General features: G+C 41.5%; 1 protein-coding gene across 1 annotated transcript in view; it reads right to left on the bottom strand.

Moving 5' to 3' along the window:
* Window positions 1-22,284, bottom strand: part of LOC124619550 (beclin-1-like protein) — a 48,738-nt gene that overhangs the window by 10,917 nt on the left and 15,537 nt on the right. The window contains exons 4-6 of the mRNA XM_047146020.1: window positions 16,290-16,347; window positions 15,596-15,783; window positions 4,171-4,444 (exon numbers count right to left, since the gene is read on the bottom strand). Of these exons, the coding sequence (XP_047001976.1) occupies window positions 4,171-4,444; window positions 15,596-15,783; window positions 16,290-16,347 (520 nt within the window). The remainder of the gene's footprint in view (window positions 1-4,170; window positions 4,445-15,595; window positions 15,784-16,289; window positions 16,348-22,284) is intronic.

The following is a 22,284-nucleotide window of genomic DNA, read 5'->3' as shown; positions in this document are numbered from 1 at the left end:
TACAAGTCTATATGCCAACTAGCTCTGCAGATGACAAAGAAATTGAAGAAATGTATGATGAAATAAAAGAAATTATTCAGATAGTGAAGGGAGACGAAAATTTAATAGTCATGGGTGACTGGAATTCGTCAGTAGGAAAAGGGAGAGGTGAATATGGATTGGGGCTAAGAAATGAAAGAGGAAGCCGCCTGGTAGAATTTTGCACAGAACATAACTTAATCATAGCTAACACTTGGTTCAAGAATCATTAAAGAAGGTTGTATACACGGAAGAACCCTGGAGATACTGACAGGTTTCAGATAGATTATATAATGGTATAACAGAGATTTAGGAACCAGGTTTTAAATTGTGTGACATTTCCAGGGACAGATGTGGACTCCGACTACAATCTATTGGTTATGAACTGTAGATTAAAACTGAAGAAACTGCAAAAAGGTGGTAATTTAAGTAGATGGGATCTGGATAAACTGACTAAACCAGAGGTTGTACAGAGTTTCAGGGAGAGCATAAGGGAACGATTGACAAGAATGGGGGAAAGAAATACAGTAGAAGAAGAATGGCTAGCTTTGAGGGATGAAGTAGTGAAGGCAGCAGAAGATCAAGTAGGTAAAAAGGACGAGGGCTAGTAGAAATCCTTGGGTGACAGAAGAAATATTGAATTTAATTGACGAAAGGTGAAAATATAAAAATGCAGTAAATGAAGCAAGCAAAAAGGAATACAAACGTCTCAAAAATGATATCGACAGGAAGTGCAAAATGGCTAAGCAGGCATCGCTAGAGGACAAATGTAAGGATTTAGAGGCTTATCTCACTAGGGGTAAGATAGATACTGCCTACAGGAAAATTAAAGAGACCTTTGGAGAAAAGAGAACGACTTGTACGAATATCAAGAGTTCAGATGGGAACCCAGTTCTAAGCAAAGAAGAGAAAGCAGAAAGGTGGAAGGAGTATATAGAGGGTCTATACAAGGGCGATGTACTTGAGGGCAATGTTATAGAAATAGAAGAGGATGTAGATGAAGATGAAATGGGAGATATGATACTGCGTGAAGAGTTTGACAGAGCACTGAAAGACCTAAGTCGAAACAAGGCCCCGGGAGTAGACAACATTCCATCAGAACTACTGACAGCCTTGGGAGAGCCAGTACTGACAAAACTCTACCATCTGGTGAGCAAGATGTACGAGACTGGCGAAATACCCTCAGACTTCAAGAAGAATATAATAATCCCAATCCCAAAGAAAGCAGGTGTTGACAGATGTGAAAATTACCAAACTATCAATTTAATAAGTCACGGCTGCAAAATACTAACACGAATTCTTTACAGACGAATGGAAAAACTGGTAGAAGCCGACCTCGGGGAAGATCAGTTTGGATTCCGTAGAAATATGGGAACAAATGAGGCAATACTGACCCTACGACTTATTTTAGAAGCTAGATTAAGAAAAGGCAAACCTACATTTCTAGCATTTGTAGACTTGGCGAAAGCTTTTGACAATGTTGACTGGAATACTCTCTTCCAAATTCTGAAGGTGGCAGGGGTAAAATGCAGGGAGCGGAAGGCAATTTACAATTTGTACAGAAACCAGATGGCAGTTACAAGAGTCAAGGGACATGAAAGGGAAGCAGTGGTTGGGAAGGGAGTGAGACAGGGTTGTAGCCTCTCCCCAATGTTGTTCAATCTGTATATTGAGCAAGCAGTAAAGCAAACAAAAGAAAAATTCGGATTAGGTATTAAAATCCATGGAGAAAAAATAAAAGCTTTGAGGTTTGCCGATGACATTGTAATTCTGTCAGAGACAACAAAGGACTTGGAAGAGCAGTTGAACGGAATGGACAGTGTCTTGAAAGGAGGATATAAGATGAACATCAACAAAAGCAAAATGAGGATAATGGAATGTAGTCGGGTGATGCTGAGGGAATTAGATTAGGAAATGACACACTTAAAGTAGTAAAGGAGTTTTGCTATTTTGGGAGCAAAATAACTGATGATGGTCGAAGTAGAGAGGACGTAAAATTTAGACTGGCAATGGCAAGGAAAGCATTTCTGAAGAAGAGAAATTTGTTAACATCGAGTACAGATTAAGTGTCAGGAAGTCGTTTCTGAAAGTATATGTATGGAGTGTAGCCATGTATGGAAGTGAAACATGGACGGTAACTAGTTTGGACAAGAAGAGAATAGAAGCTTTCGAAATGTGGTGCTACAGAAGAATGCTGAAGATTAGATGGGTAGATCACATAACTAATGAGGAGGTAATGAACAGGCTTAGGGAGAAGAGGAATTTGTGGCACAACTTGATTAGAAGAAGGGATTGGTTGGTAGGACATGGTCTGAGGCATCACCAATTTAGTATTGGAGGGCAGCGTGGAGGGTAAAAATCATAGAGGGAGACCAAAAGATGAATACACTAAGCAGATTCAGAGGGATGTAGGCTGCAGTACGTACTGGGAGATGAAGAAGCTTGCACAGGATAGAGTAGCATGGATAGCTGCATCAAACCAGTCTCAGGACTGAAGACCACAACAACAACAACATCCCACAGATATGAAGCAGTCAAGCCATTTATGTTCTAGTACATTAAGAATGATCACTTACAGTTACTTATTTTTGAACACATCTCTACCTGAATAATGTTTCTCTTTTTACAGAGTTTCTATTTATCAGGTCAGCCCCCTGATCTGTTAGTACCCTCAACTCCATATAAGTTTGCTCTGTCAATAACAATTTTGCTAAAACTTATGGAACCTATTCTATCTAGATGAAAGCCATCCTGTGCTATACAGTTCGCACTAATAAATCTGTTTCAGTCTAAAAATATTGTTCCTAATTCATTTCAATGATCATGGATGCTGTAGTTTATTTTTTCTATGTATTTGTCACTTATGGATAAATATTGCTTGTTCATCAAATCATATTCATTGTTTTGTTGAGCAGCTCCCTTTTGCTGCAACTTCAAACTGAATTTGTCCTGATGTTTATAAAAACACATTTCTAGCTTTCGCTGCTCTTTAAGGTTTTTGAGGTTTGGTTTGCATGCAAAACATTCCTGAAATGTTTATTTAACTGATGTGTTCTTATTCCTGGGTGCACATCAAGTTCACCATCTGGAATCATGACATTGTTTGGCATTCATCATCAAATAATAAGAAATCATATTCAATACACTGTTTCTTTTTTATGCCTGTCTTTTTTGTGCTGTATGACAGACCATTTACATCGGTTTGTAATTTCCATGTAGATAGTATCGTCTGTCATTTTTCCAAGAGCATCAGGTTTGTTTTCCACTGCAAGCACATGAATTTTCGTGGTTATATTTACTCAAAGATGCACTATTCCCATCACTTGGAGGGTTCACATTCTCTTATACAGATCATGAATATGAATGCAATGGCTTATCAGTGCATTAGAACTTGCTCTCTGGTGTCACATCAATTGAAGGGTGGGTAAAAGATTTGCAAAGGTACTATGCTAGTTTTGAAAATGCTTACTTGAAGAAATATGGCAACTAGCTACATTTTATACAGATTTATTTGTGTCATGATGTGTTTTGAGTTTTCAGCCATCTTCAATAAGGGTAATACATACAATGTTTTTGTCAACTGTACTATGAATCCTGCAGCTGTAGCTTCTAGCTCCTTTTTTTGCATTTATATGAAGAGCACACACGCTTTTAGCTTCACAGATGCTCTGCAGCATCCACCATCAGTTCATGTCTTAATGAAGATATACATGTATTATGCCAACTGAAGATGAATGAAAACCTGTAACGAGTTTTGGCATAAATAAAGTTAAGTGAATAATGGCTGGCTGCTATTTTATTCAAGTATTTTAATCCACAGCCACAGAGCTCAACAACCTTTGCCATTGATACATTATTTAACAAAAGTACTGTTCTGCAGGTCTTGTAGCTGTTGAAATGTGTTGGGAAATAAATATAATATTGAGAAACATTTTAAATCAGAAAAGCTCCGCATTCACTAGCGAGAAGATGCTGCTGCTCTTTAACAGAAACAATTACTTCCGGTGGGATGGAAGGCTAATATAGTCAAAAACAGATGTTAATTTGGACATAAACATATGCTAATTTGAAAACAAATGGATTCTAATTTTACCAAATATAGATGCTACATTTTCATGTACCTATTGATTAGTTAAAGAGTTACAAACATACCTCAATATAAGAATGATTTCCATAAGGTACAAGCCTGTACTCCTTGAATGAGAGATTCATTTTGCGTGCCAGAGCTGCTAGCAGAAGAGCAGTTTGTCCCCATGCAGCATTGATTTCACTCCAGTCAACAGGGACACTTGGCAGTCGCCCCAGCCGGAAATTATTTATTGTACCAAAATGCCCTGAATGCCATATATGGAATGTGGCATTGAAAACATTTGTTTTCTTCAGTTTGTCCAACTGTGCTTGTACGTATGTTCGTTGACATTCTAGGCTATATTCATATGAGAAGAAAACTTTAGGAATTACAAACATTTTCAAAACTCATTTATTAGTTTAAATTCTAGTTAACATGTACATCAGTAATTATTGTATAACATATATCATTACATCATTCAATCACACATTGTGTTCCATAAATCCCATCCAGGAAAATTTTCAGTGATCTGCAATGTGTCAACATGTACTCTGACAAAAGACAGGCAAATCATAGCACTTTAGTCTGTATACTGTAATGGCAATAAACTATTACTATACTGTTTAATCCTATTCATGCTTATGATTGATTTAATCAAGTAATTTAGAAAGAAAGATGCTACTACCAGTTACACTAAACAACTGCTTTTTATCTCCTATTAGGAGGTTAATAGCTAGTTATTACAATGGCACTGTTCAAGGAAAATAATTATCTACAAATTTAAATAATGAGTGTTTACTGTACATTTCTACTTGTAATACAGTTTTACAATGAACACTACTGCTTGTTAAGTAGCAAACAGAACCACTCAATCTTTCAATGTAGATATTCAAATAGTACAAAGAGTGAATCATGAAGGATGTTTTTTATCTTCCTTTGAAATGGATAAAATTCTCTGTTTGTTGCCTTATTTTAGATGGCAGCTTGTTTAATACCTTTGCACAGCAGTGTATAGCTCCACTGTAAACCCTAGACAAGAAGGCAAAAATCTATATGAACAATAAGAACCCGAGTTTCTCCCGGCAATACTATGACTATAATATCAATGAGTCACAGTTGATATCAGCCAACTCTTACACATATCTGGGTGAGTAAAGTAGGTGATAGACTTTAGTTTATTGGTGGAATACTGAGGAAGTGAACCAGTTTACAAAGGTGGCTACTGACAAATCACTTGCATGACCCATTCTAGAACATTGTTCATGTGTGTGGGACCCATATCAAATAGCACTTAACAGGGAATATTGAACATATAGAGAGAAGGGCAGCATGAATGGTCACAGGTTTTTTTCAACCCATGGGAGAGTGTTACAGTGACGCTTAAGAAACTGAACTGGCAGAGTCCTGAAGAAAAGCGTAAACTATCCCAAGAAGTTCTACTGACAAAGTTTCAAGAACTGGCTTTAAATGGTGACTCTAGGAATATATTACAACTCCCCATGTATTGCTCACATAAGGATGTGATGACAATATTAGAATAATTACAGCACACACAGAGGCATTCAGACAATCCTTCACACACTCCGTATGTGAATGGAATGGGAGGAAACCCCAATAACTGGTACAATGGGATGTACCCTATGCCATGCACTTCATAGTGGTTTGCAGAGTATGGACTGCAGATGTATACATTGTTCAAATATCTCATGGGAATGCCCAGGTGACAACATTATACCCTTGAAAATGTCACCCAACTGCATTCCCCTAAGTTATTTGACTATTTTTACGTCTTGCGTACATCACAGTTCACCTGGATCTCATTTTGCTTAAAAGAAGAAGAAGAAGAAGAAAAGTCAAACGCACACACACACACACACACACACACACACACACACACACACACAGGGAGAGAGGGGGCAGGGGGATATATATATATATATATATATATATATATATATATATATATATATATATATATATATCATTTTTGAAAATGAGCTAAGCATTCCTAGACCCTTAAAAAGGCTTCTGTAAAATGAGCTAAGCATTCCTAGACCCTTAAAAAGGCTTCTGTAAGATGTGCAGTAATCTACTTTACACAATACTCAATATTCTGCTTGTTGTTGCTGTTTCTGTTGTTGTTACCTTCAGCTTCCATGCTACTCTATGGAGTTCAAGACAAATCATCTATGAATAACTACTGCACCCCACACCCATCTGGTCATGCTGACTGTACTCGTCTCTTGGTCTCCCCCTGCAATTTTTATCACCCACGCTGCCTTCCAGTGCTAAACTGACAATTCCTTGATGTCACAAACTATTTCCTATCAACTGATCCTTTATTTTAATCAAGTTACGCCATAAAATTGTTTTTGCGAGTTATATTCAATACCTCCTCATTGTTTAGGCAATCTATCCATCCAATCTTCAGCATTCTTCTGTAGGACCACATTTCAAAAGCTTCTATACTCTTCTTGTCTGAACTGTTTATTGCCCACATTTCACTTCTGTACAAGGCTACACTCCAGAAAAATGCCTTCAGGAAACACTTCCTAACAGTTGAATTTAATGTTAACAAATTTCTCTTCTTCAAAAACACTTTCCTGGCCACTGACATCCTACAGTTTATATCCTCTCTACTTTGGCAATCATAAGTTATTTTACTAACTAAATAACACACTGTATCTACTACTCTCAGTGTCGTATTTCCTAATCTATTTCTTTTAGCATCACTTGATTTAATATGAGAGTGAGTCAAATGAAAACCTTAAATTTATAATAACAAATCCAAATTTCGCACCGTTATCCTGTAAGTTGGTAAGCGTGCTACAAACAGCGTGCAGAATGGCCTGTAGGTGGCAGCATAGTGCAGATGCACACATACCATCGCAGTATCAGTATAAAGATGGTCACCGCACTTGCGACTTGCACCAGGGAAGAACAGCGTTCTGTTATTCGGTTTTTGCTTAGTGAAGGTGTGAAACCTACTGGAATTCATCGACGAATGAAGGTTCAGTAAGGTGATGCATGTTTGTTACAGTAGCAAGTCTATGAATGGACTAGGAAGTATGCAAATGGTGTGACTTCAGTGGAAGATGCTCCTCATCCAGGTCAGACACAACAAGTTGTGACTCCACAGAACATTGCTGCAGTTGAAGCCATGGTGAAGGAAAAACCACCGAGTGACACTGTCATGAGTCAGCACACCACAATGTGCATGATGTGCTCCAGTTTCACAAAGTGTCTGCAAGATGGGTGCCACGACAGCTGACTCCTAAAATGAGAGAACGATGTGTTGATGCTTGTGAAGAACTTCTTCGGCACTTTGTATGAGAAGGTGATGGTTTCCTTGCAAGAATCGTTACTGGGGATGAAACCTGGGTTCACTTCCACCAACCGGAAATGAAGAGAGTGAGCAAGGAATGGTGCCATTCCTCATCACCAAAACGAAAGAAGTTTCGAACAGAACCATCAGCAGGGAAGGTTATGTCAACTCTCTCTTGGGATGAAAAGGCGTCATTTTGGAGCATTACATGCCTAGAGGGACCACTGTTACCAGTGCATCATACACAGATCTCCTAAAAACTCATGGGCAGCCTGCAATCAAATCAAAGTGACGTGGATTGCTGACAGCTGGTGTCCTTTTGTAACATGACAATGCAAGGCCCCACACTGCCCATACAACAGTTGCAACAATCACAGACCTGCATTTTGAGTGTCTTCATCATCCACCACACTCACCAGACCTTGCCCCAAGTGATTTCCATATATTTGGACCACTCAAAGACACAATGGGAAGAAAGACGTTCCGTTCTGATGAAGAGGTATGCCATGCGGTGCATGAGTGGTTGTGTGGACTGCCAAAAGAATTTTTTTCTAAAGGAATTTATGCACTTTGTAGGCACTGAAGGACTTGCATTGAGCATGGGGGAGATTATGTTGAAAAGTGATACAGCTTTGTATGACTACTGCATAATAAATAATATTTAAAAAAATATTTACGGTTTTCATTTGACTCACCCTCGTAACTACATCCCTTGCCCTTTAGTTAATTTTCATATCTAACATCCTCCTTTCAAGACACTGTCCATTCCATTCAACTGCACTTCTAAGTTCTTTACTGTGTGACAAAACAACAATGTTGTCAGCAAACCACAAAGTTTTTATTTCTTCTCCCTGAACTTTAACTCTGCTTCCAACAGACTGAATAACATTGGGGATAGGCTTCTACTGAATAAATACTATTTAGTTTAGTTGCACTACCTTAGAAAATAATTTCATGAGACAATAAGGAGTGAGAATATTCAGAATAAGCTTACACTCTTGTTTATGGGCAAATACAAAGAGAGAAGCCAAACTCAGTTTCTAGATTAGTATATTAATGTCTTAACTCAATCTCAACTTTTTTTACAAGTGTATCCACAGAAAGTTTGGACAGTCTTTAATTTACTGTACGACCATTACTGCTAACTGCTGATGCTAAAAAGTCATTTTCACTATTTTGAAATCACATCATATTAGTCTCTGTGAGTTTATAACTAAAGCTTTTAGCTGTGAAGTAAACTATTCGCACACCTGTTCACCTAAGCACAAGAGACAAAAAATTTAGTCATCCCTAAGAGAAGCCATGCTAAAACTGTGTAATGCCACCTATAGCTTTGATAATGGTCTCAATTTGATGGAAAAGAGAGTTCATAACTTTGTTCAGGTATACCACGTGCTGCTGAAGCCACTCACTGATAATTAGAGCATGTAAAAATACCAAATTGTGAGGATGTTGTATGTACCAAATAGGTCCACACATTTTCTACTGGATTATGATCAGAAGATTTAGTGGGTCAGTCAAGGTATAATAGAGTGCCTGTGTGTTAGACAAATCACGATTGTATGCGTGCAATATACGAAAATCGCTGTTGTGGAAGGGAGTGTGCACAGCATACTCATCGTGAAGATGTAGAAGAAAGGACAATACCTGGTCACCAAGAATGTTGAAATAAACTTCAGAGTACAAAAAACATCCCTAAAAATCAAAGAACCATCTTACTGGCCTGAACTGCACCTCACTCTGGTGGTCTTCAGACACTGCATCACTTTAAAAGACGCAAAATCACATCTCATCTGACAACACAACAAGTTTCCAGTAAGCTACAGTCCAGCTTCTGTGTTGTTTGGCCAATTGAATACATGCCACTGTAAGCAATTACCATTTGTAACTTAATAAAGCTACCATCAATCCAAATGTTGATTTGAAGACCACAGTGCATTACTAGGGATGGTCCTATTGGAGGTGTTATGCCCTTGCCACTAAACTCTGAACTGGTTTATCAAGCCAGTTACTGGTAGCCCAGCAGTTTAACATGGCCTTCAAACCACAGTGATACTTCGAATTTTTCACATTAACAAACACTGCTAAAGGTAAGTCACAAATAAAAAGTCTAGGACTGGCTGGGGCTCAAATCTATACTGTGGAACTTAACAATTGAGTTACGAAGCCACTAGCCCAACTCCAAATATGCCTTGCACACAATTCACTTCTCTGTGTTCACTCAGAAACTGGTTGTGACGTACCTGCATTCACAGCCAACAACAATTACTATTTGTTAAGACTTAAGCTATTAACTGGAAAATGAACTACTCACCTCCTGTGTCCCTAAGCCGCCACACAAAAAATTAGGCATCCTTAGGATAAATCATGCTAAAACTGTGTAATACTACCTCTAGCTGTGGCACTCATCTGTGGTCCTCTCGGTTAGGATATTTTTTACAGCCACTGTTCTTATGCTGTGTTATATGACTGCAATGGTACACTGTTCCTTGTACACACATTGGACAGTCCATGCTGATACACCAAAAAATTGCGCAACTTCATTCACAGTGTGGTTATCGCCATGCCCAGCATGATAGATCCTCTCTCTCTCTCTCTCGTGATCTATACTGCTCTGAAGTGAACAGTGTGCTATTTTATGAGAGGAAACCAATATTTTGTCTGGTGTGCTTGTCTGAGATATGTCCGGTAATGCAGAGTCATGGCCTTTGATTAGGAAGTCATCAACAGGCATCATAGTTTATGAACTACCCCTTAAGACTATTCGAAGACAATTTATGTACGTTAAGGAGTGACCGATCCTTGTGGAATCTGACTTGGATCTGACATGTTCTGTGGGACCCAAGCACATCTCATGAACCATTCTCACAGCTTTACTTCTGGCAATACATCTCGCAACTTCCAAGCTTCACAGAAGTTCTTCTGGAGAATGTGCACAACTAGTACTTCTGGGAGAAACGAAATTGTGGAGACAAGGCTTAGCCAAAGACTGGAGGAGTGTTTCACTTTAGTGCACCGTACTGCAGGGTGAAAAGTACGTTCTGGATTCTGAGGTTAATTTTACATCTGCGACAGAATCTATCAATGAGCCCTGCACTTTCTATTAGGAAGATTTTGGCTATGCACAGGGGTGACACTACTGAATATATAATTTTTCACCCAAATTGTGTGTTTTCCTCAATTCTAAAAGATCACCCTGACCCCCTCATCCCCTCCCTCTCCTCTCTGTCGTCTTTAAAGCCAAAGGACTACAAAACAAAGAGTGATTTAAAATGGAGGTGACTTTTTGTAAAAAAGAAAAACTAATAAAATTAGAGAAATTAAACCCTCATCAAACAGGAAAGTAAACTGCAGACTATGAGATGATATTTAAAAATTAAGGAGATGCAACGGATTGTATAAGATACTGGATGCTTGTATAACTGACAGTTGCTCATATTAGATTTGTGTACATCTGTAACATGCAAAAATACAGGGTGTTTCAAAAATGACCGGTATATTTGAAACGGCAATAAAAACTAAACGAGCAGCGATAGAAATACACTGTTTGTTGCAATATGCTTGGGACAACAGTACATTTTCAGGCAGACAAACTTTCGAAATTATAGTAGTTACAATTTTCAACAACAGATGGCGCTGCGGTCTGGGAAACTCTATAGTACGATATTTTCCACATATCCACCATGCGTAGCAATAATATGGCGTAGTCTCTGAATGAAATTACCCGAAACCTTTGACAACGTGTCTGGCGGAATGGCTTCACATGCAGATGAGATGTACTGCTTCAGCTGTTCAATTGTTTCTGGATTCTGGCAGTACACCTGGTATTTCAAGTGTCCCCACAGAAAGAAGTCACAGGGGTTCATGTCTGGCGAATAGGGAGGCCAATCCACGCCGCCTCCTGTATGTTTCGGATAGCCCAAAGCAATCACACGATCATCGAAATATTCATTCAGGAAATTAAAGACGTCGGCCGTGCGATGTGGCCGGGCACCATCTTGCATAAACCACGAGGTGTTCGCAGTGTCGTCTAAGGCAGTTTGTACCGCCACAAATTCACGAAGAATGTCCAGATAGCGTGATGCAGTAATCGTTTCGGATCTGAAAAATGGGCCAATGATTCCTTTGGAAGAAATGGCGGTCCAGACCAGTACTTTTTGAGGATGCAGGGACGATGGGACTGCAACATGGGGCTTTTCGGTTCCCCATATGCGCCAGTTCTGTTTATTGACGAAGCCGTTCAGGTAAAAATAAGCTTCATCAGCAAACCAAATGCTGCCCACATGCATATTGCCGTCATCAATCCTGTGCACTATATCGTTAGCGAATGTCTCTCGTGCAGCAATGGTAGCGGCGCTGAGGGTTTGTCGCGTTTGAATTTTGTATGGATAGAGGTGTAAACTCTGGCGCATGAGACGATACGTGGACGTTGGCGTCATTTGGACCGCAGCTGCAACACGGCGAATGGAAACCCGAGGCCGCTGTTGGATCACCTGCTGCACTAGCTGCGCGTTGCCCTCTGTGGTTGCCGTACGCGGTCGCCCTACCTTTCCAGCACGTTCATCCGTCACGTTCCCAGTCCGTTGAAATTTTTCAAACAGATCCTTTATTGTATCGCTTTTCGGTCCTTTGGTTACATTAAACCTCCGTTGAAAACTTCGTCTTGTTGCAACAACACTGTGTTCTAGGCGGTGGAATTCCAACACCATAAAAATCCTCTGTTCTAAGGAATAAACCATGTTGTCTACAACACACTTGCACGTTGTGAACAGCACACGCTTACAGCAGAAAGACGACGTACAGAATGGCGCACCCACAGACTGCGTTGTCGTCTATATCTTTCACATCACTTGCAGCACCATCTGTTGTTGAAAATTGTAACTACTGTAATTTCGAAAGTTTGTCCGCCTGAAAATGTACTGTTGCCCCAAGCATATTGCAACAAACGGTGTATTTCTATCGCTGCTCGTTTAGTTTTTATTGCCGTTTCAAATATACCGGTCATTTTTGAAACACCCTGTATGTATGCTATATTTCTTAGTGTCTTCATGTATATTTTAATTTTAGTTATAACTGCTAATAATTATCTATTTGACAGCAAGGAACCTCCCTTCAAGCTAATGTAAAGGCACTGGGTATCTGCTGCATACAACTGTTCACCATAATTATTTCGACATATACTATTTCTTACACATTTTATGCTAATATGTAGGTGACCTCAAGTTGGTTGCTTGATCGAATATGGCTGCTCATAAATACACATTACCGTCTCTTTTGATGGCTTTATAATGTCACTCTTTAAATAAAAATGTGATTCAGATGAAAACTTTGGAAGTGCAATAAAATTCCTAAAATATTTACAATCTATTTCACAGCTCTGGCAAGAGTTATCTTTGTGTTTCAACAAGTAACCAACAGCTGGCAGCCTATTGTCGGCTCAGAGAAAAGGAAGCCGTGTCAGTGCATAGATCCCCACCACATTGTCGGCTAGCACCTTGCTGGTGTAGTGACCTGTAATATGCATTACAGTACAGTGATTTGTGTATGTCCCTGAAGCAAGTGTATGAGTGGTGTTAAGGAGATGTAATCTCTGTGAAAGATGCACTATGCTTAGGTCATGCATACTGTGTAGTGATGAATGAAAACAATGATGCAGTGTAAGAGCTTTTGAAGGAAAACAGGCCTATTACTGTAAATGAAATAGCCATTATATAGGATATTTGTGATGGTTCAGCACACAATACCGTCCACGGTATGCTGTGATTCAATTTAGTGTCCACAAGACGTGTGCCATATCAGTTGATAGCTGAATTGAAAGGTCATCACTGTGATGCCTACGAGGAACTTTTTCATTTTCATCAAAGGTAACATATTTCTGAACAGTTTTTCCAGGAGGTAAAACCTGACCACTGTATCATCAACGTAAAATGAAAAGACCTTGCATGAGAGAGTACTACTCTTCATCAAAGCTAAAATAATTATGCACTCAATCACGGGCAGGAAAAGTCATGCCCACTTCTGTCATGCAAAAGGAGTAATTTTGGAGTATTATATGGAAATGGGATTAATAGTGACCAGCAATTCATATTCAAATCAGCCATAAAATCACTTCTGTTCTGCAGTCAAGAGTAAACAACAAGGGCTTGTGACTGCAGGTGTTTAGTTGCAATTTGACAGTGCTCGTCTCCAACAAAAAGCTAATTCAAGCATAACAACAATAAGGGATATGTCTGGAACACCCACTTGCACACCAGACATCACTCTAAGTAACTTTCATGTGTTTGGACAGCTCCAGAACTGCAGGGTGGCAAGCATTTTAAAAGCAATAAAGAGGAGAAAATCATGATGGATGAGTGGCTACATTTTCAAACCACAAAGTATCCACAGAGTTCAAATGTAGTGGAATAATGATTATATCTCTGTAATTTTCCTTTATTGCATTATTTATATCATAATAAATAAAGTTTTCATTTGAATCACCCTTGTAAAATGTAGCTGTGCAGCACTGTTTACAGAAAATATTTTAAATCTTGAGTGGCTGACCACAATGATACTGAAAGCATGGTGCCATATTTTACAATGTAAATTATATTTTACAAAACTAATTGAGGTGTGCAATTTCAGAACCACTACATAATTTGAATCTACTTTTACTGGACTCTGGAATGTGAAGGATTTCTTGGTACCTGCGCTATGTCTGTGGGCACCTTGTTGAATACTTTTTCATCAGAGTACAAAACTCTGCCCTGGATCTTGGACAGCAATGAAAAGTAAAAGAGGACAGAATTTCCGTGTCATGTTATGATTCTGAAACAGTTCACCTTGAACTGATTCTTAATGTCAGCCATATGAGTCTATGAATCTGAAGTCACTTGAAGAGGCTTGTATAAACAGATACAACTATACACAAAGTAAAGTTATTACTCTGAGTAACACTTGATGTGAGGTATAACCACAGTTGATTCATCAACGAATGAGATAATGAATGTCTTCTATCTGTAAAGTACTGATGCTGCAATGTGCGTAGTATAATGAGTTTGGAGCACTAGAAGTCTGAAATATGTCTGTAACCCTCTGGTAGTGAACACAACTGTACAGGAAGTGTATGTAGCAAGTCTATGCATTGTATAACATGAAAGTGAATAACAGACAGTGTGCAAATTTTGGCTCGTATAAGTACTGGGTGATTGATATTAGTTATATTGGTGAAATGTATAACAATAAGATACAAGACAAAGCAAGAGTTTATATGGTAACAAGCACTGACACGTGTTATTATTGCATACTGGCTGCAAAAACAGGACAACTTGTAGGCAACCTATAAACGCTTTTGTTCTGAAAACAAATTCTTTTTTACTCATACTAAAGTGATATTGGAACCGCAGTGTGTCAAATCTGTTTTTGTCACCCATGAATAGAAATTTCCTGTTGATAATTACTCAGAGATAATGCAAGTTTATGACTGATCATGGCCCTCTGGTCTGGAGGCAAGTCGATAGTCTATACCTCAGGTCAATTCTGTGATAAGACCAGCCGTATATTCCTTGGTCTTTGTTTCATTGAAGACTTATGAAGTTACCTTGCTAAGATTAGGTGTGGATTATGCACTGGAAATGGGGAAGTATGTGCGGAGTACCCATGTGGTCCCGCCCCCCTTCCCCCCCCCCCCCCCCTGCATTCCTCAGTAGAAAGAAATACTAGCATCAGATGAAACAATTATTCTACAGACCAAATATCAAATACAGACTGAGAATTTTAAAATATTAGTTGCTGCAGTATTTGAAGCCAAGTCTCAGAGCTCACGTCTCTCATAGAAAACAGTCATTACACATAATACTAGGGACTGAGAGTTGCCTGAAATCCAAAACGCTGAGTAGGGCAAGTCCAACATCTACAAAATTGTCTGTATTAAAAGGAGGCAACAATTTATTGGCTCAAAAGCAGTTTAGAGACAGAGAGTACAATATTTTATTGTAATTCCAACTAAAAAAAAATTTAAAGATAAATAAATATCATATGACCTTCTTCAAGATATTTCATCTCCTTAAGAGGGTAGTAGTCTTCACCTGTTTAAAAATAATCCAACTTCTATGACTGGCAACACAATTTCAGTATGTTCAAAACACATACGCTAAATTAAAAATATTCTAGCAGCTACTTTATTGTGTAGGGCAATAGTTTACCTGTGATACTCGTCCTCCATAAGAAAGTGTTCTCTACGATGCCTTATGTACTCCCTCCAATAACGCTCTTCTTCACGATCAAGCCTCTCTGTCTCACGCTCTTGTTCAGCCAAAGCTGCTCGTACTTTGCGTTCTTGCTCTTGCAGATCTTCAAGACTCTCCATCAACTGCCCCTCTTCTGCTTTCAGCTGTAAAATGATTCTCTTTTGGATATTTTGATCTTAATGTAGAAAATGTTAGAATGAAGACACAGAACTCACAATACACAACTACAGACAGACAACATACATATGTACAACACCCCCCCCCCCTCCTTTCCTCTTTTTGGTCATAAAGTCAACACCATGATAAAATGACCACTCTGAACTACTAAAATGTACTAACCTACACATACATGGGCATTAAGAAACAAATGCACAGGACCACAACTCACTCTCCTGTAACCAGATTGAGGAATGAATATGTTCATGGATGATAGAGAAGTGGGATCTCTCTCTCTCTCTCTCTCTCTCTCTCTCTCTCACACACACACACACACACACACACACACACACACACACACAGGAAGATTACAAAATTTCAAATACAGTGGTTCCATATATAAACAACACAGATACACCTTTCGATAACACATGCTAAGTAACATATTTGAATAAAAAGAAAGGAACACATCAATCAAATAGGAAAGACTCACTGCTTCTAGTTCTTTTTCCAATTCATCTAAGTTCTGTTCTTCATCTTCAGCCTCCAACCTGAAAATAAACATGATCCTTTAATTTTTACTGCCATGTAACAACAGTCTTAAGTACAATATATAAGTCTAGATGAAAAGCATGCTTAAATGTACGAAGCAGTTGACGGAATGACTTGAAATCACTTACACACTACACCAAGGAAACATCATCAAAAAATCTTGAACTATCGAAGTGGGAACTTTACAGCCCTTGGAAAACAGAAATAATGAAACTAACATTTAATGTCAATTGTGTTCTACATTTAAGCTTGGCTTTAACTACTTTGTTATGCAATTGTGTAAACAAGTTGGAGATATTCTTAAATTATTATGCAAGTAAAATAAATCTGATTTAGTAATGTGAGGCAATAACATAATAAATAACTATTACTATGAGTCATTTGGCTGGTTGGTTTAAAAGAGGGTGGGGGGGGGGGGGGGGGGGGGGGAGAGAGGGCAAACTGCGAGGTCATCAGTCCCTTGTTCCCCATAAAATAATTACACAAGGGGGGAGGGGGCGGGGAGATGGACGGCACAATAACAGGTGAACGGAAGAACCAGAAGACTAACAAAAGGACAACCAACACTATGACGGACAAAACAGGAAAAGAAAACCACAGAGAGAAGCAAGAAACACGTAGAAGGGGTAAAAACAAGAGAGCAGATGACCATGGCTGGCCGACCACAAGAATAAAAAGGAAAAGCCCGCCACTCTGCGACACATTAAAACATCCACCCTAAAGGATTAGAGTGGAGAACACAAAGGGACAAAGGACATGCACTACAACTTTTATAGAATGATAAAACCCACCATCACGTATAAAACGTAAAACTAAATTAGCCGATGAGGCGTTGTCAGCTAAAATTAATAGAAACGAGTCTGGTAACTGAAGAGTCTGTTGCAGGGCAGCCAAAGGAGGACAGTGCACCACGATATGGACCACTTTCAGGCAGGTGCCGCATGGACACTGAGGTGGGTCGTCATGGCGCAAGAGGTAGCTGTGCGCCACCCAAGCACGGCCGATGTCGAGCCGGCAGAGAACCACTGAGTACCTGCAGCAGGCCCGCATGGAGGACTGCCACACATTTGTAGTCTTCTTAATGGCACACAGTTTGTTGTGCGTGCTGAGGTTATGCCATTTTGCCTCCTAAAGCTGCAAAACCTTGCAGACTAGTACTGAATGCAGGTCAGTTGCAGAGAAACTGATCTCCATAAGTGGTTTCCGTGTAGCCTGTTTGGCCGGCCTGTCAGCAAGTTCGTTGCCTAGAATTCTGGCATGACCTTGGATCCAGACAAACACCACTGAACAACTGGACCGATCCGGCCATAGATGGACTCCTGGATGGTCACTACAAAGGATGACGAGGGTAGCACTGGTAGATAGCTCGTAGGCTGCTCACGGAGTCAGTACACAGAAGAAACGGCTCCCCAGGGCTTGAACGGATGTGCTCAAGAGCACAAGATATAGCCACCAGCTCAGCAGTGAAAACACTGCAGCCAGTGGGCAAGGAATTCTGTTCAATATGTCCTCCTTGGACATACGCGAAGCCGACGTGAGCCTCAGCCATCGAGCCGTCGGTGTAAACCACTTCGTGGCCTCGGTACATGTCAAGAATCAAGAGGAAGTTGTAGTGGAGAGTCACGGGGTTAACTGAGTCCTTAGGGCCATGCGAAAGGTCTAGCCGAAGCCATGGCCTAGGTATACACCATGGAGGCATACGTGAATGGACCTCAAGTATAGGTGGTAAAGGCAAGGACTCCAGTTCGGAAAGAAGGGATTGGACACAAACTGCAATTGGAAGCTCAGACTTGGGCCGCCGATGTGGGAGACGAACCGCCGTTGGTGGGAAAAGGAGACGGTGATTCGGATGTGCAGAACTATGAATGTGTGCAAACATAACTGGCCGGCAGTTGTGCATGCCTAACCTGCAATGGAGGGACTCCAGCCTCCACAAGGACACTGGTCCAGACTCATCCTAAAAGCTCCTGTTGCTAGACAAATGCCACAGTGGTCCACTGGGTTGAGTGAACGCAATGCTCAGGGTGCCACCAAACCATAAACCAGACAAGGTCTCTGTAGAGCTGCAGCAGCGTAGAGCGATCGGCACCCCAGTTGGTGTTGCTCAGGCATTGAAGGGCATTGAGGTGCTGCCAGCACTTCCACTTCAGCTGACGAAGGTGAGGAAGCCATGTCAATCTGATCCTAAGGATCAATGTGTCTCCACTATAGTGAGTGGATCATCATTCAGGTAAAGTTCTGGTTCTGGATGAATGGTATGACGATGACAGAAGCGTATAACACACGACTTTGTGGCCGAAAACTGGAAACCAAGATCTAGAGCCCATGACTGCGCCTTGTGGATGGCTCCCTGTAGGCACTGCTCAGCAACACCAGTACTGGTGGAGCAGTAAAAAATGCAGAAGTCGTCTGCATACAGAGAAGGTGAGATGGATGGCCCTATAGCTGCTCCTAGACCATTAATAGCCACTAAAAATATAGAGACACTCAATACAGAGCCCTGCGGAATCCCATTCTCCTGGATACAGAAAGTACGAAGCAACAGGAAATTTTGGATAAAAATCAGGAGCGGGCCCTCGGAGACCCCACTCTTATAATGTGGCAAGGATATCATGTCGCCAGGTCATGTCATACGCTCTTTGTAAATAAAAAAAAAAAAAAAAAGACGGCAACCAGGTGTTGGGTGTCTGGAAAAGGCTGTTCGTATGGCAGACTCGAGGGACACAAAATTATCGGTGGTAGAGCAACCCTGGCAGAAGCCGCCCTGACATCGAGCCAGTAAGCCATGTGGCTCCAGAACCCGGCCCAACTGCCGACACACCATACGTCCCAGCAGCTTAAAAAGAATGTTGGTCAGCTGATGCACTGATACCTATCCACATCAAGCAGGTTTTTACCGGGTTTGAGCACCAGAATAATGGTGCTTTCCCGCCACTGTGATGGAATGATGGCATCATACCAGATCTGGTTGAAGATGATGAGGAGATGTTGCTTGTAGTCAGATGAGAGATGTTTTATCATCTGACTGTGGATCCGATCTGGCCCAGTGCAAGAGCACTCAGGAGCTCCCACTCTGTTAAATGGGGCATTATAGGATTCACTGAGGCGTATAGTGAATGAGAGGACTTTCCCTCCAGCCACCATTTGAGAGTGCAAAAGGCCGGGGGGTAATTCTCCAATGCAGAGGGGCGAGCATAGTGTTCAGCAAAGTGCTTGGCAATTGCGTTTGCATCAGTAGATAACACGCCATGTATGTTAACACCAGGAACACCTGTTGGGGTCTGGTACCCGAAAACATGTTTGATCTATGCCCAGACTTGGGAAGGGACATATGGCACCCAATAGTCGAGACGTATCTCTCCCAACACTCCTGCTTCCGTGGTTTGATAAGCAGACTGAGTTTAGGACATAAACCAAACTCCACCTGACACTCTATTACAGTTGCTATGGTCCCTGCAATAGCCACAGAGGGTAGAGGCCTGCATTTCCGGGAACCAGGTTTCCTGGAGGGCAATGCAGAAAGCAGGTGTAAAGTGTAACAGTTGCTGTAGGTGGTGGAAAAAAACGCCGCAATTCCACTGGAGGATGACATCATAAGACTGGGAAGGTATGGAACATTCAATGAGGCAGTTTACACCTCAAGGTCACCTGCTGCCACAGACTTTTTGCCTGAGGGTCTGGCGAGATCTAGGTCCTCAGCAGGTGCCAGAATCTCCATCTCATCTGCAGACGCAGAGCTTATAGGTAGTGGGGTGTGGGTGCCACCGCAATTCCCTTGGTCTTGGGGACGTTCTTGCTGGATTTCTCTCACTGCTCCTTGGGTTTCCTTGGCTGGGAGGACTTCACTCATTCAGTCTCCAAGACTGATGACGAGCGTGAATCCCAACGACCAGCTGCTTTTGGGCTCTTCAGCCACTGGCAGGTGTCATCTTTCCCACTAGCAGAAACCAGGGAAGGGAGTGAACCAAGGGACCCCTTCTAGTGAGATGAGCCAAAGAAGACTTATGATTATCCATCTCAGAAGTAGGGACTGATATCCCCAATGGTTTGGGGTGGGGGGGTGGGGGGGGGGGGGGGAGGGGGGGTGTGTTGCTCCTGAAATAGGTGGCGTAGGAGCAACAGGGAGGGAAGTGCCCTCCACTGTCAAGGGGGCAGGCATAGTCTTCTGGTTCTGAGAGGCAACAGGAAATGTAAGGAAATGATCGAGCGACAGCTGTTCTCATAGCGGCGGTGTAAGAGGAGGTCATAACCACAGGATGTAGGTGCTCAAATGTCCTCTTAGCCTCAGTGTAGGTCGATCGGTCCAGGGTCTTATATTCCATGATTTTCCTCCCTTTAAGTAAAAACCTGCAGTCTGGTGAGCAAGATGAATGATACTCTCTGCAGCTGACACAGATGGGAGGCAGGGCACAAGGAGTTTTGGGATGTGATGGACGTCCACAATCTCTACATGTGACACTGGAAGAACAGCAGGAAGACATATGGCCGAACTTCCAGCACTTAAAGCACTGCATCGGGGGAGGTATATATGGCTTCACAGCGGTAGACCATCACCTTGACCTTCTTGGACAATGTGTCGCCCTCGAAGGCCAAGATGAAGGCACTGGTGGCAACCTGATTATCCCTCGGACTCCAATGGACGTGCCGGACGAAATTAATACCTTGCCGCTCTAAATTCACATGCAGCTCATTGTGAGACTGCAAAAGAGGGTTCCTGTGGAATATAATACCTGGACCATATTTAAGATCTTACAGGGCATGATGGTAACAGAAACATCCCCCAACTTGTCACAAGCGAGTAATGCCCGTGCCTGGGCAGAGGATGCTGTTTTATCAAGACTTACCTAGAGCGCATTTTCGACAAGCTCTCCACCTCCCCAAATGGTCCACAAAAAACTGATGCTTCATGGACATGAAGGCTTCCCCATCAACTTTCGTACATCTGAGGAAACTGGGCGAATAAGCTTCACTGCCATTCTTAGGCTAGCGTTCCTCCCATGGTGTGGCCAGGGAGGGGGACGATTTGGGGTTATCTTTCTTACCATTGAAGTTAGACTTTGCCCACTTAGAGACTGCTGGCGGCAGACCACCAGCAAGGGATGACATACTATGCTTCATGGCATGTCATCCGCCCTGATGCCACCCATTCCAACCAGGGGCCCTCCCCACAGGCACCACCCAGCAGCAGCAAAGGCCACCTAGCAGGATGGCCATTGCTGGGACTCCCAATGCCCCAGGGTGATGGGCAACTCCTTGGCATACGTGGGGAGTTAACGGTGCAAGTATCAGAAGAGTGATCCCTGTGTAGTCAGGGGGCCACAACCAACAGGGTACATGGTGACCCCACCACACAACGGACTGGCTACCATGATGGATACGAGGTGCAAAGAATTCCATGGTCATCGTCAGCGCCGAAAACGACACTGCATAGTGGGTGGAGGAAAATGCATCCAGGAAGGTGTCCTCACCCAAGAGATGGAGGATGAACGGGACTGCAATGCCTCAATGAGAAAGTGGGACACAATGCACCATGTAAAGCACCCTTTCCCAATTGGCTAGCTTTTCATGAAAATTTAGAAGGATGGAGGTCAAACCCTACAGGGGACCATATTTATCCATTTACACTCATGAGGTACTGAATTAGAAATAATTACAAATAATTACTATGTTGAATGGAGAACATTGGCAGCACGGAGAATGGAATAATTCAGGCTGTCAAAACTGTCTAGGATGTCACTGGACCTTCTACTGGGAATGTGAATGACAGTGGAGTACAGGACAGACAGACATGCAATTTCAGCTCATTTAATCACAAATGCCCAACACATGGTAAACTCAATGTATGAAGTCCAAGCAGGTCACTTGGCTTCTTGTGTACTACATTGTCAAGGACGTATCAGATGTTCCTCAGTCAAGGGAAGCTGCCGCCATCAGTG

This window comes from Schistocerca americana, chromosome 6 (assembly GCF_021461395.2).
Source record: "Schistocerca americana isolate TAMUIC-IGC-003095 chromosome 6, iqSchAmer2.1, whole genome shotgun sequence".
Lineage (NCBI taxonomy): Eukaryota > Metazoa > Arthropoda > Insecta > Orthoptera > Acrididae > Schistocerca > Schistocerca americana.
Note: the sequence above shows the minus strand (reverse complement) of the source record. Positions and strands in the feature narration are given on the sequence as shown.